The sequence below is a fragment of the Bos taurus genome, chromosome 13, assembly GCF_002263795.3.
Source record: "Bos taurus isolate L1 Dominette 01449 registration number 42190680 breed Hereford chromosome 13, ARS-UCD2.0, whole genome shotgun sequence".
Lineage (NCBI taxonomy): Eukaryota > Metazoa > Chordata > Mammalia > Artiodactyla > Bovidae > Bos > Bos taurus.
Genome location: NC_037340.1, coordinates 56541769 through 56559968, shown reverse-complemented (window position 1 = coordinate 56559968; position 18200 = coordinate 56541769). Strand labels below are relative to the sequence as shown.

Sequence of the window (18200 nt, the reverse complement as noted above, 5' to 3'; positions counted from 1 at the left end):
AAATGAAGGGAATTCTGCAACATGCTCCAACATGGACGAACCCTAAGGACATTGTGCTAAGTGAAATGCACTAGTCACAAAAAGACAAATTCTGTACAATTCCACTTATAGGAGGTACTTAGAATAGTCAAAACTCATAAAGAAATAAAATATAATGGTGATTTCTAGGGGCTGGTAGGAGGGGAAATGGAAAGTTATTGTTTAGTAGGCACAGAGTTCAATTTTACAAGAATGAAAAGAGCTGTGGAGATGGATGGTGGTGATGGTTGCATAGCAGTGTGATGAATTAATATTTAATCCCACTGAAATGCAATTTAAAACAGTGAAGGTGGTAAATTGTATGTTATGTGTACTTTACTGCAATAAAAAGAAAGAGATAATAAAGCTGCCAGCATTTAAAAATCAAGAGTATGCTAACAACCTGAATTATCTGAATGTTCTTGAAACAGAGGAAGATTTGGCATTACTGAGTCAGTGTCCAATGGGGTCATGATCATCGGGGGCATGGGGAGAGGTCCCTTTGACCTCTCGCTCATCAACTGACATCAATCCTTATCCGACCAGCTTTGCTCATTTCTTGCACCTGCTCGGGACACCCCTGTGGGCACTAGAGTTTGAGATTCTTCCTTAGAAGAATGCTTCTCGACTTAACCATTGAGAAGGACCAGATTTGCTTTTTAAAATTACCAGTTCACTGTGGAATAACAATTTCATAAAATATTTTAAAATAAATTACAAAAAAATGATCATGTGCTTGGGGGTCACAGTAATGCCACTGACTATAAAAATTTCCTGAAGCTTGTTTCTCAGTTTTCTCTCTTATCTCCTTGGGTGCAGCTAACCTGGAGTTCTAGAACACCACAGGTCTATGCAGGCAAGTGCTGAGTTAAAGAGGCCCAACTGCAGCATGAATCAGAGTCACTTGGAAGGCCTGTTAAATGCGCTTTGCTGGGTCTCACCCTTGGGGTCTCTGATTTTGAGGTCTGGGGTTGGGACTGAGATTTGCATTTGTAACAAGCTCCAAGATGATGCCAATGCTCCTAGTCCCTGCCTGGACCTCTTCTGGGGGATACCCACAGAGACCCCAAATCTGATTCAGGGCTATATTCCTGTCCCTAGAGTATGGTTGGTTCCTTTGTAAACCCTGACTTGACAAATATCAGACAGGGAGAGTTACTGAACTTTTCCAGGGCCTTTAAGTGATGAGGAAGAGAAGGCACATGAAACCCCCAGTCTTCAGATGTTTTGGGGAGCGACATCTTTTCTGTTTGCCTGTGGGTCCAGGCCTTTCCTTCTGTGGGTCTCTCAGCAGGTAGGTTGGGTTCCGATGGTTCCACTTGGTTCTGATGGCTGCCATCTGACTCTGACAGGTCTTGGGGAATTCTGGAAGGCCCGGTGTGCTCGCGCATTAAAATGGTTACCAGGTGCACACAGATGAAGCAGGATGTAGATAACCATGTTGCCTGGCTGTATTACCCACGTGTGAATCCTCTAGGCTCCAGGGGCAATGCAGTCTTGTGCTTCTGTTGCACGGCCAGGCTTGGCTTAACATGAAGCCACCAGCTCCTGCAGGCAACTGAAGACTGGCTCTTTTCCAGGATGAAAAATTTTCCCCGAGGTGGACAGAGTTATGTGCAGCTCGACAAGGACAGGACACCTGGTGTTCAGTGAATATTGATCTGACACTCTGGTTGGATCTCAGGTCTCTGGGGCCTTCATCAGAGCCAGAAACACTCCTAACAGAGGTTCTTACAATTTCCCAGATTCACAAGGGGAATTGTGCCTGCTGTGGTATATTTGGACTTGTCTCTTGATGTAACTTTTTAATTTTAAAAATTACATGTGTTTTCTTCTGCAAGATACAAACTGGCTTATGATCCTGCAAACTGGGTCAGCATAGATGAGCGCTCTGGGGTGGTCATCACTGTGAAGCCGGTTGACCGCGAATCTCCTCATGTCAATGACAGCATTTACGTAATCATCGCTCATGCTGTTGATGATGGTAAGCACTGACCCAGAATTGTCAGAGGGGGCGATGGTTTCTTGCTCCTAAGGGAAAATGACACAGGTGAATGTCTTTCAGCACAACTGGGAAAGATATAAACCTTTTTATCATTGTGCATCTACACTGATGATTATTTTTGATGATAATTCTTGAAATGGCAAACTAGGGGGCTATGCCATAGAAAGAGGGGTAGTGTTCATTCAGAAGAGACGATGAGCCTGATAAGGATACAGCCACCACCACAGCATCTTTTTCATCTGTTTATAAGACAACTCTCTAGCTCTTTGTCAAAGCCAATTGTATATGATAAACATGAGCAGTTTCCCTGCACTTGGACTGCCTTATAAGCTCAGGAAAATGTGACTGTGCAGGACAAATTTGTCATCAACCATTTTTATCAGCATGTTTTAACACTTTTCTCTATACTCTCTCTCAAGGCTGTATTTCTAAACCTACCAAAGCAGAAAGCTAGAAAAATAAAATATTTCCAGTAATTTTAATGATTGTATTTGAGAAAATCTGTAAATTAGACTTGTAATAAGAGTTGTCTTATGAACCCAGATTCCCAAGCATACATGGTTGTATATCCCATTTGCATAATTAACAGTTGTATAATTAATGTTGCTTAGGGAGATATTAAATCTGTGTTCCTAATTGGCTTTAGGTGAGGGTTCCATAACTCTGTTATGGATGTTTTAATGAATGGCACTGTTTTTTCAGTGGAATAGTTTTAAAAAAAAATAAATTTTTATTTTGAGGTCATTGTAGACTTGCATGCAGTTTTTAGAAATAAGGTAGTGGGATCCCAAGTACCTGTTGCCCAGTGTCCTCCAGGGGTGACACTTTGCAAAACTCTAGTGCAGGATTCAGACCAGGATTACAGTGTGGACCCAGTATAGAAGCTGAGGTCCGCAGAACTACATCACATCCATCCCCGCTGCCGCCCGCGCCCCCGCCCCCGCCCCCACTCCTGCTTTAACAACTTCCATGGCTGATATTATCGTCTACTCGATAACTGTCCCTCATTCAGCAAGTGTTTTATTAACTTATCCTACCCAGATTTTCAAAAGAGCAGGAAGACAGATCCAGCCCTTGCAATAAAGCTTATTGAAAGGGAATTGGCTTCAGTGTCTCCGCGGAGTGGTTCTTTTCTGCAGAGGCCGAGAGCACTCATTCGCAGGCGTCTGTGTTCTGGGGCAGCCTCTGGAATTAATCAGCAACCTTGCTGGGACGCCCTCCTCCCCACCCAGGTGTCCCTCCGCAGACGGGAACCGGGACCATGCTGCTCTTCCTGTCAGACGTCAACGACAACGCTCCCACACTCCGCCTGAGCTCTCAGCACCTGGAGGTCTGTCAGTCTGCGGGAGATAAGTCCCTCCTCATTGAGGCGGAGGACAGCGACCTAGAGCCCTACTCCGACCCGTTCACCTTCAAACTGGACAGCACGTGGGGAGACACAGAAGACATGTGGAGACTGGGGGAAAACAGGGGTGCGTATCACACTGGCCAGAAAGGCTGGGAAAGGACAGAAACCTGACTCACACACACTCAGGCCAAGAGGAATATGTTAGCTTATGTCACCAAGAAAGCGGCAGGTAAGCCTGTGTCCCAGCAGACCTGGGTGCCCAGAGGACTTCCTGGAGGCAATGGCTCCCGACCTTGGCTCTGTGGTCCCTTCATCTGCAGCCAGGCTCTCCTTTGGAGACAGAAGCGTGGTGGCTGGGAGTCCCTGGGACTCTCTGGTGCCTGGCAAGAAGGTGTGCCTCATCACAGGGCTTGAGCCACCTGCCCTGCTCAACACTGGGTAGGGGTTGGGAGGGCAGATGTACTGGATGGCTGGTTCTGAGCCCACACCTGGACCTGGCTGCGATCTGGGCTTAGCCCCTCCTGATCCACATGGGTGAAGAGTTCAGAAAGTTTGGGTGCCCTAAAGAAAAACTGGGGTGCTGTTTCCATAGCCATGAGTAGACAGTTTGCAGTGAGTCCTGAGCCTTTCTAGAGAATCATCAACCTGAGGGTGGTCTTGGGAACCACTTTACATGCAGCTGGTGTCCATGGGAGAGAGTGGTCATGGCCACCTCAAACTTCCTACAGAGCCTGGCACAAGGGAGGCATTAAGAAATAACCCCTGAGCAGCTGAACAAATGAACACATCAATGCAGCTAAGGTCCCCCTCCCTCTGCAGGTTGTTCAGTGGAACTTCTAATGCAGAGAAGCCTTCCACTTGGTGACTACTCTGTGCCGCTTCTCATCGGAGACAAACAGGGACTTTCCCAGAAGCAGACTGTCCACGTGAGGGTCTGCTCCTGTCCCGATGGATTCACCTGTGCGGAGCCCCTCATCGCGAGAGCTGGGGTCATGAAGGGCGCCCTGGCCCCTCTCTGTGTAGCATTCATGGCTCTGGCAGGTCAGTATAGATAGGAGCTGTCCTGGGAATGCAGCTCCTCTCCCCGGGCTGTAAGCCAAGGGCATAGAGTCCTCTGGGGTGGGGGGCGCAGGTGGCCGAGGTCAGCGGGGTGCCTTTGAGAATGACCCCCAGGCTCACAGGAGGCCCAGGCTCAGATGGGAGGTTTCCACCCTGGTCAGACAGGCTGCCTGCCTGGCAAAGGGGGCTTCTGCTCAGTAGCAGACTTTACAGCAACGGAACCTAGAGATAGACGCCGTTTAAGGACAGTGGTCCACTGTCTATGGACTCCTGCTAAGCAGGAGACGCGGGTTCAATCCCTGGGTCTGGAAGATCTCCTGGAGAAGGAAATGGCAACCCGCTCCAGTGTTCTTGCCTGAGAAATCCCATGGACAGAGGAGCCTGGCGGGCTAGAGTCCATGGGGTCGCAAAAAGTCAGGAATGACTGAGCAACAGAGCAGAGGTGATTTTAATAGCTGAGGACGGCAATGTACACAAGCTCCCAGGCTTGGCAAAGGCTAACAGGGAAGCTCAATTTTCAAGCAGACAGTAGAGTATTACTGGTCACATAGTATTACTCAGTCTGACAAATAGTTAGCTCTCACCTACTGTGCCCCAGGCTGTGCTAAGCACTGAGGCTGCAAAGATTGATGAAGGCTCAGCTTGCCCCCATGAGCCCCCAGCCAAGTTATATGCCAGCAGCACAGGCTCCTGTGGGAGGGAACCTCTGATTGGCCAGAGCTCTGGCATCTCATCTCTCCCTTGTTTCGTCATAGCCGCTCTGCTCCTCCTGCTGCGATGCCGCCTTGTATCCGAAGCCAACAGGCAGGGTCCCTCTGTGCCACAGGATGAGGGCATCCAGACCCTGCTCGCGTGGAATGAGGAGAGCAGAGCCGATCCTCTCCAGGTAGTGGAGCTGGACTGTGTCTCATGAGGACCATGTGGTAGGCTCTCCATACTGCTCTCGTTCACTGCCCCCTCATGTCATCATCTCGTCACACTTGTCTAGGGCGCTGGCTCTCAACTGGGGGCGATTCTGACCCCCATCCCCACCCCAGGGGACATCTGGCAGTGTCTAGAGGTGTGTTGGTGGTTACAACTCAACTGGGAGTGAAGAGTTGGCCGGGATGGTGGGGGCGGATGATGCTTTCGTGTCTGGTGGATAGAACTAACTGGGGGGACACTGCACGCCATTCTGCTGTGCTCAGGACAGCCCCCATGACAGAGAAGTCACCCACCCAAGTGTTAGCAGTGCTGAGGCCGAGAAACTTTATTTAGGGCAAATGACATTTTTCAGGTGAGTTTCTCTAGTATTACTAACAGCAGCTACCAATTATGTCCTTGTTCAGTTCAGTTCAGTCGCTCAGTCGTGTCCGACTCTTTGCGACCCCATGAATCGCAGCACGCCAGGCCTCCCTGTCCATCACCAACTCCCGGAGTTCATCCAGACTCACGTCCATCGAGTCAGTGATGCCATCCAGCCATCTCATTCTCTGTCGTCCCCTTCTCCTCCTGTCCCCAGTCCCTCCCAGCATCAGAGCCATTGGTAAATAAGGCTGCCACTGTGTCCACACTTCCCTGTTATTCCATCTTATGTGAATACACCAGCCTACATCCACACACTGGGGACACTGCACACTCTCAAGAAGATTCCCTTCATCTAGACACCATCACTGATTCCACCCGCCTTGTCCTTTTCTGCCATCGGACACACTCCCTGATCAAGAGGGTCTGCAGGACAGCACGGGGTCCTCCCCTCTCTGTGGGGAAGCCAGTGAGCCCTTAGGAAAGAAATCCAGGCCTTCCCTGGTGGCCCAGTGGTCAAGAATCTGCCTGCCAGTGCAGGAGAGAGACACTGGTTCGATCCCTGGTCTGGGAAGATCCCACATGCTGCAGAGCAACTGAGCCCATGGGCCACAACTACTGAGCATGTGCCCTAGAGCCTGTGCTCCGCAACAAGAGAAGCCACCACAATGAGAATCCCAAGCACTGAGACCAAGAGTAGTCCCCACCTAAAGCAACTAGAGAAAGCCCTCGTAGCAAAGAAGACCCAGCACAGCTGAAATAATAAATAAATAAATCTTTTTAAAAGAGAAGAAATCCAGCACTTCTCAACATCTGAGTCCCTCAGTGAATATTTGTTGAGTGAGAAATGGATAAGGCTCCCCACATCACTGCCCACTGTGGTGACCCCAAGAACCATCACTGAGGCTTAGAAGAGGGCAAGGACCAGTTTTGAGATGCTGAGGCTGATTGATACGAGGTTTTCTCTTTGGTTGCTTGATTTTTGTTGTTGCCATCACTTCACGTGAACCGCTAAACAAGAAACTTCACTTCCTGACCAGCGATTACAAAGCGTCCGCTTGCCAGGGTTGCCCTCCTGCTTCACAGCGCAGGCTGTTTTCCAGGGTCAGGATGCTGTCTGTAATGCCAGAGGGGAGACGTTACTCGCTGTCTTCTGTGTTTAATGCCGCCATCTGTAATTTCAGCCCTAGTCATATTTCTTTCCTCCTGTCCCACAGGGAAGGTCATACCTCGGGGATCACATGCCAGCCCTGTCCATCAGCGCAGCCCAGGCGGGCGCCAAGCTGGGAGCTAAGGTGAGTGTGGCTCGTTTGCTGCTTGTGTTGAAACAAGAGGGGTGACTTTGGTGACCGTTCGATGCGAGGGGGACACCATGGCTGCTCCCCCACCCACATCCTGGGATGTCCCCCTACAGGCCCACCCCTCGCCTGCTTTCACCCCAGCCGCTCCTGCAAAGCCCCTGCAATTCTGCTCAACCTCACATACCTTTGCTCCCAGCTCAAGTGTCGGATGGCTCAGGGCCACACTCCAGTCCGTCCAGCGCTAACTTCACGACTTTAAACATTATTTTCCTTTAAATGGACTTGTGTCCAAAAGAAGTGCATTTCTTTAAACAGGAAATTTTATATTTCAATTGTAAGCAGAAAACAAGTTTTACTTGTATAAAGAGCAGGTGAGTGAAACACAGACACAATAGAAATAGAACCCTGTAATTCTAGGTAGAAAATGTGGGAAGAGAGAGAGAACCAGGACAGGCTGGCACCTGACGGACACTTCCTCCTTGATGTCATTAGGAGCATGGAAGAGGAATTAGACAGGGACTGATTTTTCTCACCACGCAGTTCAATGTCATTTGAAACCCTGTTCCCAGTCTGGCTAAACTTTCCCTTCTCTAAGTGGACGAAGACTCCACTTTGGAAAAGAGCGAGTTGACCCAGGGCTGGTGTCATTTATTGTGCAGACGCCTGGCTGGGGAGAGCAGGACCAGGTCCAGAGGGCATCTGCCCACCACTCCATGTTCCCAGGGGGAGGGGGCACAGAGACTCCTGTGGGGGGGCTGGCAGGGGCTTCTCTTCCTTGACTGGTCTATAAGCTTCTGGAGGCCAGAGCTCCTGGTAGGCACAGTAAAAACTCTGGTCCACTAATCGTGCCCTGGGATTTGCACTCTGCAAGTATAATCCCATTGCATCTTTACCAAACCCCTGCCGGAGGGTACCTTGCTCCCCCAACTGCAGGGGAGGACACCAAGTCTGCTCTTCTATTTTCTGGTGAGTCTCTAGGTTCCCTTTATGATGTCCTGCAAATAGTCAGTGTACCTGTTATGGCTGGATTGATAGTCAGCCATCCACACACCTTCCCTCAGTGAGATTGTCACTTACGATTATCAGGTGACCTGCTATTTTAAAATCTGTGACAAGGCACGGACTTCCTTAGAACTGTTACTGAGGACCTGTGCCTGCTTTATTTTTTCTGAAATTTTATTTCATGATTGAAGGGCTTATATTAAAAATAGAAACCCAAAGCAAAAGTTGTCCACAATCCCATCCCAGATCTAAACAGTTTCATCTGTCTGTGTCAGCTTCTAGATCTTGTGTGCATATTCAGTTGGCAGGTGTTTATAATATCATCCATAGAATGTTAGAATCTTCAAGTCACGTTGGGTCACACATACCCACTTTAGTTTATTCTTTTCCCTTTCCTTTTCTTCTCTTCACCTTTCCTTTTCTACTTCCATTTCCCCTCCCCCTCATCATAATGCTAATTTTTATTTGCATGTGAGTATCTGAGGAGGAAAAGGTGTAGCTTCTTTGTTTTCACTTAGAGGGAAATGCGTTACCTTTGGAATAAACCAGCATTTTCCCCTAGGATAGAAAATAAACACTACCTTCTCTGTTGAGTGTATCTGACCAAGTACACCTTGTCCTGGGAACTCCAGTGAGTTGCATGGCTTTGCTCCTGCTGCTGGGACTTCACTGGTGATGGACAGTGGGTTCCCTTCTAGAAGGTTCTGTGACTCTGGTAGAACAAACACACAGTTGTGAAAACCTCATGTATCTAACTAACTATTGTGATTGTTGGGTGTTACTGAGTTGTTGTTTGATACTATACTATACAAGTCGCTTCAGTCATGTCCAACTCTGTGCAACTCTATGGACAGCAGCCCACCAGGCTCCTCTGTCTACGGGATTCTCCAGGCAAGAATACTGGAGTGGGTTGCCATTTCCTTCTCCAGGCCTTGTACTTGGTTAATACTCTCCTGTCATCATCTTGAATATTTGATAGCTCTGATCAAATATGACACCCACAAATAACTGCATTTCTCTGTATTCATGTCTGGGTACCAGAGGTCATCTACAAGATCAAGAGCAGTGGCCTTGGCCCTAACCAACTTCCAGTCCATTGACTCCACACCTCCTGCCAAACTGAGCCATGTCCTTATATACTCCATGTACACATTCTAAAACTATAGCTGTGTTTTTTAACATGACTTTTCAGACTCACGCAAAGTTGTAAAAATAGTTCAGAGTTCCTGCGTACCTTCCACACAGCTTTCCCCCAGAATAATAATCTACATACTATGTTATCAAAACCAGAAAACTGACTTCGGTATGACACTATTGACACAGGCCTCAAATACAGACCTTATTTGGACTTCACTAGTGTAACTAGCTATTAGTTTAACAAAAAATTTACTCTTCTGACAAGAGCTAAAATGGTTTCTCAAGGGCCAAAGAGTCACTGTTTTCATGACAGAAAGCTTTTAAGAAAGAATTCAAGACCTCTATAATTCATTATTTTTCTCAGGCTACATTTGAGCCAAGATAAAAATGAGTTATTCTCTTTTGCACAAACATGATTCCATGAATCCTTGAAAGGGCTTGTGCATTGATAGGTATGTCCCTCTGACCGTGGAAGGGTCAGCTTCATAGGCATGGAACCCAGTCAGTCCCATAGGCCCCTGTGCTCAGAAGGGCCTTGTACTTGGTTAATACTCTCCTGTCACCATCTTGAAACACTTTATATCTGGCAAGGGGCTCACATTTTTTATGCTGGGTCCTTCCAATTATGTAACCAGCCTTGGGTCTTAGGGATGAATGGGCCACATTCACAGACTTTGAGGCCACACTCTCAGCACACTGTGAGTCTGATGTGAATTTTGTAGACCCAAGATGGGCTTGAAAATCTCATATGTTCATGCTCCATCCCCACAAAGCAACTATAAAACTCACCCATGGATTTCTGCTAGGAATACCTACACTATCATCAGATACCTTTAGTGCAGAAACAGGAGGCCTCATGGTTACAAGAATTTCTAGTTATGTGTTTGCATCTTTGGGTAATTTATATGAAACCAATAAACACTTATTTTTTTTTACTTTAATTAATTTTTCATTTTTAAAAATAATTTCAGGGTCATGGTGTGTTTTTTGAACCAAGTGTGAGAAACAAATACTCTACTCCTGTAAGTATCAATGAACAAGTTACCATGAAAAGAGTTACCTTACAGTCCTGGCAGCCGTGGGAAGCCCTGAAAATGGGAAGCTGGGAAGGGGGAAGGTGGTAAAAATATATCCAACCAACATCCAAATAAGCTGAAAGCAGTGAATGTGGGAAGCAGTGAAAAAAGTGAAAGTGTTAGTCACTCAGTCTTGTCTGACTCCTTGCAGCCCTATGGACTGTAGCCCACCAGGCTTCTCTGTCCATGGGATTCTCCAGGCAAGAATACTGGAGTGGGTAGCCATTCCCTTCTCCAGGGGGTCTTCCCAACCCAGGGCCTGAACCTGGGTCTCCTGAATTGGCAGGTGGATTCTTCACGGTCTGAACCATGACTTCTAGGGAGCAGATGAGAACTAAATAAAGTACTTACCTCCAGACCTGAAGGCACCAAAGGTTTTCAGTCCCTGACAAGTTTCTTTTGCTGCTGAGAAGCTAGGAACTTGGTGAAGGCCTGAGTATTCTTTTGCTTTGATTCTTTATGGATTTATAGAAGTTTTGAACTAAGGGGAATATAGAGGCCACTAGTGCATTTCCTCCTAAACCTTTCTAACAGCAGAATCCTTCTTTACAAATGAGATCTTACAAAGAATGCCATTATAAATAAAACAGAAAAGAGCTGTTTTTTTATTAGTACTGATTTTGAAGTGCAATGACATTTACAACATACACCTGTTGCCAAAGCAACAAATAAAAATAGTGATTCAACTGGAAACAATAACAACAAAAAGGAAGCTGGATATTGTGGAGGAAGTTTGCAGAGTTCTTCCTTAGCATCTAATTAATTGCCTCACATTGTTGAAATTGATTCTTCAGGTGTCAAGAAAATTTCAATTTATGATAATAAGCAGTTTCAGATATTTTTAAGGGAGTTCAGCTTATCGTATCAGGTTCTCTTTGATTAAGCAAACAAGCGACAAAAAACTTCGTTCAAGTTTCATAAAAGCAATTATAATATTCTTGCTTTTATTCACATGTTGGGAGGGCTCAGTTAAAAAGATGTAAGCCCTTCTCCATTATATTAGAAAAATAACATTAAATATTATTATTAAAATAACTTTCACATAATTAGAATGAAATTCAAACACTCTTGCTGAAGTACCATTGAGGAGTTGTGGGTCCTGGGAACATGCCTGAAGCCAGGGCTTCTGTGCCGAGTGGCCAGGGGAGGGAAACTGTGCTCTTGGCCTTGACAGAGTCACATGCAGTAAATGTGGCAAAATGAAGCAAAAGCAGCAAAAAGTGGTGTGTGGTGGAACCTAAAATCTACTCAAGAAAAAATCGACCCTGAGTTTCCCTGGAGACTGGTGTCATACCTTCCACTGGGCTGGGAAGGATCACAGGGTCTGACCAGCAAGCACATTGGAGGAAGGGCCTGTGTGTCTTGTATCCTCCTCCGAGAGGCTCACGGGAGCTGGAGGGCAGTGACTGAGGACACAGCATCACCAGGCAGCAGGTCTCCAGGGTTGTTGGTAGGGGTTATCCCTGCTATCTCTTTGGCTAAGAGCGTTTAGTTCAATTCGCAATGGTGGGATGGGATGGGTTTATGTGTATAGACAGATACGGGTACAGACAGGTGTGTGTGTATATATATATCTTCATGGACATGTAAAATTATCCTAAACTTCACAGTGTTTTATACACATCTTCTGGAGTATACAAAGTACCCCTAAATTCAGGGGTGATCAGAAGTCATTGCAGCTGTAAAAGTCACCAATGTGTTTCTGAAAGTGAAAGTGAAGTCACTCAGTTGTGTCCCATTCTTTGGGACCCCATGGACTGTAGCCTACTAGGCTCCTCCATCCATGGGATTCTCCAGGCAAGAATATTAGAGTGGGTTGCCATTTCCTTCTCCAGGGAATCTTCCCAACCCAGGGATCGAATCTGGGTCTCCGGCATTGCAGGCAGACACTTTACCCTCTGAGCCACCAGGGAATGCTCTCATGTCACTCTCCAATTTAAATCCACCTGACAGCTGGCCGTTGTCCTGGCATGGTCTGCAGCCCTGAGATCTGGGATCATCTGGTCCCTCCTGCGCTGTCCTCCGCCTGCAGGTCTGGGCTGCCTCCAGCCTCCTGGCCTCTGCTGGCCTTCCCTCCTCGTGGGCCCTCCTCTTCCTGAGAGGCCCCGGGTGCAGGCGGCCTCTCTTGCACCTTGCACGCTCATCACTATGTTCCTCTCACCCTGGGTGGAGGCCCCGCACCTGTGTGAGCCTGAGTGAGGGGCTGCTTGGCCTCACATGCACGGGTCTGACTACATGATGCAGGTGAGGCTCTCTGGGGTCCCGGGTGGCCCCCACATGGAGCCTCCTAAGCCCACCTCCTCATGGCTCTACCCCACGCCTCAGCCAGAACCTGAGACCCAGGTCCATGAGAGAGAGAAGGCAGCAAGGCACCCTGTGTGCACGAGGTGCGGCTGACCTACCAAGGCAGGAGGAGGGGGATTAGAACCTGAGATGAGCTGTGCGTTGTGGGGACAGGTGGTGGGATGAGCTTCCCCATGTGGGGCAGTCAGCCTCTTGCTGATTCATGTTTGTGGACCAGACCCAAACTCTGCTGGCCAGGCTCCCTCGGCTTCCTTCTTCCCTGGAAGCCAAGGCGTGGAGGGCCCACCAGTCCATCAGTCAAAACCGGCAGGACTGCCCTCTCTCCCTGCACACACGGAGGTGACATCTGGTTAAATTGCCCTTGGCCTGTTGTCCCCTCCAGGAGAGCTGAGACAGTCCTCCACCTGGTGGTGGCCCCCGTGTGCCCGCCAGCGGAGGCCATCAACTGAGGGGAGCTGTGAGCTGACTCCGACAGGATTAGGACTCTTTTCTTCGCTTTTCAGGTTTGCCTCAATACCGTGGTGCCCAGAGGACCCCTGGAAATGAGAGCAGGAGTGATGGCAAAGGTGCTGAGTCAGGTAGGAGGCCCCCAACTCTGCAGATGCTGCATTAGAGAGTCTGGGTGCTCATCAGAGCCTCCTGGGGACCTGTTTTGTGAGACGTGCCTGGGGGCCCCTTCCTCGGGTTGTTAGAGTGGATGAAGATGGGTCACGGGAAGTGAGAACCCTTATAGTCTAGTCCCTGGTTATCATCACGTGTCTTACCCACATTCACATCTGTGTATCTGCCCTCTCCACCCCACACAGCTTGCCCTGTGGATGGAGCGGGTGGGGACCAGTTCACCATCTGACTGGGCCGAGGAAGGCTGCTTCCTGCTGAGGCCCATCCTCCTGTCCCCCAGGCAGGCAGGGAGCATTCATTAGTGCAAACTTGGAGCTGAGCTGGGTGGTGTGAGAGGAGGGAAAAACAGCAGATTAGAAGGCCCAGTGCTTTCCCTTGTGAGCCTTCTAACTTAGTTGGGGTTTATGATGAATTATTGATCTCACAAGGCTTCTAAACTGCTGAATCAGGGCTGGAAGCTTCTGCTGTCACAGGCCTCGGGAGCTTTGAGCACAGACCCCCTGCAGATCCTGGTTTGCTGTGTGCTCACCAGGCCCATCCTTAGTTATCTACTTGGCTGCACTGAGGGGACATGATGGAACTGATGACACCCCAGTCACAGCCCCTGGATTCACCTTTCAGCTGGCTTCCTCCCCGCCACCCATGCCCCAAGGCATAGGGCCACACGGTGGCCACAGTCCCTGCAGGTGTGTGATGTAAGGATGAAGGTTCCCAGGTACTGTGGTCAGCAGGTCTGGGGACCAGTAGATGCAGGGCCAGGAGACGATATTCCCACTAAATGGAGAGCCTGGAGGAGCCCCCGCAAGCGGAGCAAGGTGGACACAGCTGGCTGAGAGCCTGGGGACATGGTGGGGGATGGGTCTGACTCTGAACATCTTCAGGCCCTAGATGAGTTCACTTTCACACGAATGCTGGAGCCAGTGATGGCTTAGAAGAGTCTTGTAAACCCATCCCCACCTTGGTCTATGAAACAGGCTCTATGAAACATTAGAGACCTTCTAGGGTATTTGGCAGAGAAGGCAATGGCACCCCACTCCAGTACTTTTGCCTGGAAAATCCCATGGATGGAGGAGCCCGGTAGGCTGCAGTCCATGGGGTTGCTAGAGTCGGACACAGCTGAGTGACTTCACTTTCACTTTTCACTTTCATGCATTGGAGAAGAAAATGGCAACCCACTCCAGTGTTCTTGTCTGGAGAGTCCCAGGGACGGGGGAGCCTGGTGGGCTGCCGTCTATGGGGTCGCACAGAGTTGGACACGACTGAAGCGACTTAGCAGCAGCAGCAGCAGTAGGGTATTTGGAGGTCAACAGGGAAAAGCCCTTTAACCTCACCCATCCGTCCATCCCACAAACATGTATTGGGGATGGTCATTCAAGGTGACAGCAGGCTTAGGGCCAGGAGGGGAGGTCTCAGGCCTGGGTGAGGGATGAGTCTACCCTGTAAGAGGGTAGAAGGGGTGGGTGGTTTTCTTCCATGTCCCCGTCATCCTACCCAGGTCAGGGCCACCGTCATTGTGTGTTCCCTCCCTGAGATCAGGAGGAGTGTGACGGGGACCCTCCCTTCAGTTTGCTGCCGTATCTGAGTCTGTAGAAAGGCCTGTGATGGGACAAGGCTCACAGGCCATGGCACTCACCTCCTCTCCTCGGTTCCCCTCCAGCAGCTCTGTGGCACCCGTGACCCTGAGGGTGATCCTGGCTACCCACCTCATGTCTACGCAGAGGAGGGCGAGTGTGAGCAAGCAGACAGCCTCAGCTCTCTCACCTTCTCTGAACATGACCTACCACCCGACGTGCTGGACTCTTTGGGGCCAAAGGCTGCTCCACTAGAAGAAATATATTCTCAGTCAGCCTTTCGTTCCTAAAAAATGCATATTTTGGTGAATTGGAATAATTCACAAGGGGAAATCACTATTCTAGAATGCCTTTTTCCTTTTGTTTTTTAAAAATTACCTTCTAGTTTTTTTTTTTAATTTCTTCTAAGTCCTTGTTAAACCTTTCTTGCATCTTCTCAATCCTTGTCTCCAGAGTTTCATCTACTAAAAAAAAAAAAATATTACCTTCTAGTTCTAACAGAATGAGGGTAAACTGAGTCTGGATTAAATGATTCGACATTCTGGGACCTCTTGAACCAAAACAAAACAGCAGGTCATACTTTTTAAAAAATTTGTCAGGCATATTTTCTAGAGAAATTTGAATTTAATTGTGTAATTCCTTGCTTCCATGAGCAGCCCAACTCCGAGACTAAATGAAATATAATCCACAGATTACCCCAATTATTTGAGAACAACAGATAATGCTGGGGAAAACAACAGGTAAAACTGGGAAAAGATTTTTAAGTGCTTACTTAAATTTCTTTATTATGGTTCTGCTTCAGTTTAAGTGAAAAACAATAGGGTAATATTTTGTAGAATATTTGCAATTAGTATTTTTAGTGATTTTTAAAAATATATTAGTCCCATTGCACTTTTTGAGTAGATAAATAGATAAAATTTATTACCATAAGAGAAATAATTAAAACTTAAAACTTTATGAGTGGTAAATATTTAAAAAAACTGACATAATTTAACTTGCATATACTATGTAAATATATTAAAATAACTTAGGAGCCTTTGAGTGACTCAATTCTGATTAAATTCTATTTTTATACAACATCACAAACTTTAATTGATTTTTACATGTCCACTTATCACTAGTGTAAACTGTGGGGGAGGTGATAGTGTCCTTTATCTAAAAAAAAAAAAAAAGTAAATAGTAGGACATGTGTCTTGTATAGACTGTTTTCTTGGCTGTGTAATATATAAGAAACTGGTTAAGCAAAATTTTAAAAGATACCAGGGCACTTTAATGTATATATTAGATATCTAAAAGCCTATGGCAAATTCTAAAAAACATTATATAATTAATGAGCATACTCTTTTGTGCACATCCTCCTGAATTCGAGTCCAACTCTTTGTGATCCTATGAACTGTAACCCACCAGGCTCCTCTGTCCATGGGATTTCCCAGGCAAGAATACTGGCATGGGTTTCCATGACTTCTTCCAGGGGATCTTCCTGAGCCAGAGATCAAACCTGTGTCTCTTACATCTCCAGCACTGGCTGGCAAGTTCTTTAACACTAGTGCCACCTGGGAAGCCCCAAGTTTTAGCTGATGCAGAGTTAAAACTTTTCTTTCTAAAGAAGCTGTGGAAATACTGAAAGAGATCACAAGAATTAGTACATAGTCATTTCATGTGTCACCTAGTGCATTGGGTAACTGAAAAAGAAGAAAACCATCTCCAAAGGATTGGAAAGTCTAAAACTGGCTCACAGTTGTGTAGAATAGCTGTGCTAATTCTGGAATGATTCTGAGGAGAGCCTACGATGTTTTCTGGGGAATTCAGGATTCCCATCTTAGTCCTATCTTAGAACGGTATACTTCTTGAGTCTGAATGATTGGTGAGGGTCAGTAGGAAGTCATTGGACACTCCTGGATCTGAGGCAAGGGACAGAAAACTATGGCCATGGGGAACATCTGGCCCACCATCTGTTTTTGTAAATAAAGCTTTATTGGTACACAGCTGTGCTCATATGTTATTTAAGGGCCATCCATGACCACTTTGTGCTTCCATAGCAGTGCTGAGTAATCATGATGAAGATATATGGCTCACAAAGCCCAACACATTTACTTCCTGGCCTTTTAAAGAAAACAAGAACACTGATCCCCTTGTCTAAGGCATTCTTTTTAGGAACTCCGCATCTTATCTAATATTTAAATATATCCATAAAAACTTAAAAGTGAAAGTGTTAGTTGCTCAGTCGCATCCAACTCTTTGCAACCCCATGGACTGTAATCTGCCAGGCTCCTCTGTCCATAGAATTCTCCAGGCAAGAATATTGGAGTGGGCGACCCTTTCCTTCTCCAGGGGATCTTCCCAACCCAGGGATTGAACCGGGTCTCTTGCATTGCAGGAAGATTCTTTACCTCCTGAGCCATCAGTGAAGCCCAAATATATCTATACTCTGTGTTAAAGTCAAATACATTGCCGTACAACTCTGATAGGTTTTCGATAAGTTTGCTTTTGGCTGTAGGTAACTTGATTCCTTTACTAATGGTTATGAAATCTTGGCAGTTGTGCCTATTAGTGCATTCTTACATTATGAGGCTCTCTCCCACTAATTGTTCTCAAAAGTAGTAAAATACTCATGAAAAATTCAAGAACGTGGAATTGAACAATTAGCAAGAACAAAATGTTATATTTTGTAGATATTTAATTAGACATTTATTAATTTTGATTTTGCTGTTTTCTTTGTGTATTCTGAAGCCTGTATATATGTTTTTGTAGGTCTTGAGCCTTTGGGGTATATTGTCCAGTGGAGACACTGGCCCTGTTGGCATGTTTATGAAGCCCACCTGGTATAATGCTTTGACTTTCCCCTTTAGATTCCAGTCTATGTTGTATATTATCACCTGCCCCAACTGACGTCTGCAGGGAGCATTCTTGAATATTGGCTGGTTCTCCCCATAGGTTGATTCCCAGGTCTATCTCCATGCTTTAAAAGGTTTCCATTAGAAACAGCCTCACCAGGAAGTTTTGGGAAAAAAAATGTTAGCCTCCAGTGGAATTTATGTACACTCGTGAATGAAACCAAGTCTTACTAATGGCAATGAAGAAGGCAATAAAACAGAAATAGTAAATATTTTCCTAGAAAATGTGATTTTTTTTAAGAACATTAGCCTCCAAATTACTTAGCAATCCAAAGATAGCTGCCGTCTCATAAGTTAAATATTTATTTTGCATTTCATCAATTTTGGGTTTCCATTTCCATTTACAGTCTCATTGGCTTTATGGAGTTTTTCATCAAGGGAGTTTGTTTTTCTTACTTTTCTAATTTACTAAGCACAGAAGCTATCTTGGTTGTTAAAAGTTTCCCAGCTGAAACACTAACCCAGGAAACCTTATCTTATGTCCTTGTTGAGTAGGCATAGCAACAGTCCCCTGAAAGATGGCATGTGGGCAGAGGATGGCAGACCTCGTGTGGTGGTTGTCTCCTCTGAAATGCGTGTG

The 18200-nt window shown here is 46.7% G+C and overlaps 1 protein-coding gene across 2 annotated transcripts in view; it reads left to right on the top strand.

The window, feature by feature from the left end:
- CDH26 (cadherin 26) overlaps nt 1–16711 on the top strand; it is a 48194-nt gene extending 31483 nt beyond the window's left edge. Inside the window, exons 10-17 of one of the 2 annotated variants that reach the window (XM_059892994.1) lie at nt 1860–2002; nt 3256–3495; nt 4191–4412; nt 5186–5316; nt 6932–7009; nt 10126–10176; nt 13038–13112; nt 14816–16711. In XM_059892994.1, the coding sequence (XP_059748977.1) occupies nt 1860–2002; nt 3256–3495; nt 4191–4412; nt 5186–5316; nt 6932–7009; nt 10126–10176; nt 13038–13112; nt 14816–15016 (1141 nt within the window). In that variant the 3' untranslated portion in view covers nt 15017–16711. Of the gene's footprint in view, nt 1–1859; nt 2003–3255; nt 3496–4190; nt 4413–5185; nt 5317–6931; nt 7010–10125; nt 10177–13037; nt 13113–14812 lie in introns of both variants that reach the window. The other variant, XM_005214934.5, reaches the window with a different exon arrangement.
- Nucleotides 16712–18200: the final 1489 nt, after the last annotated feature.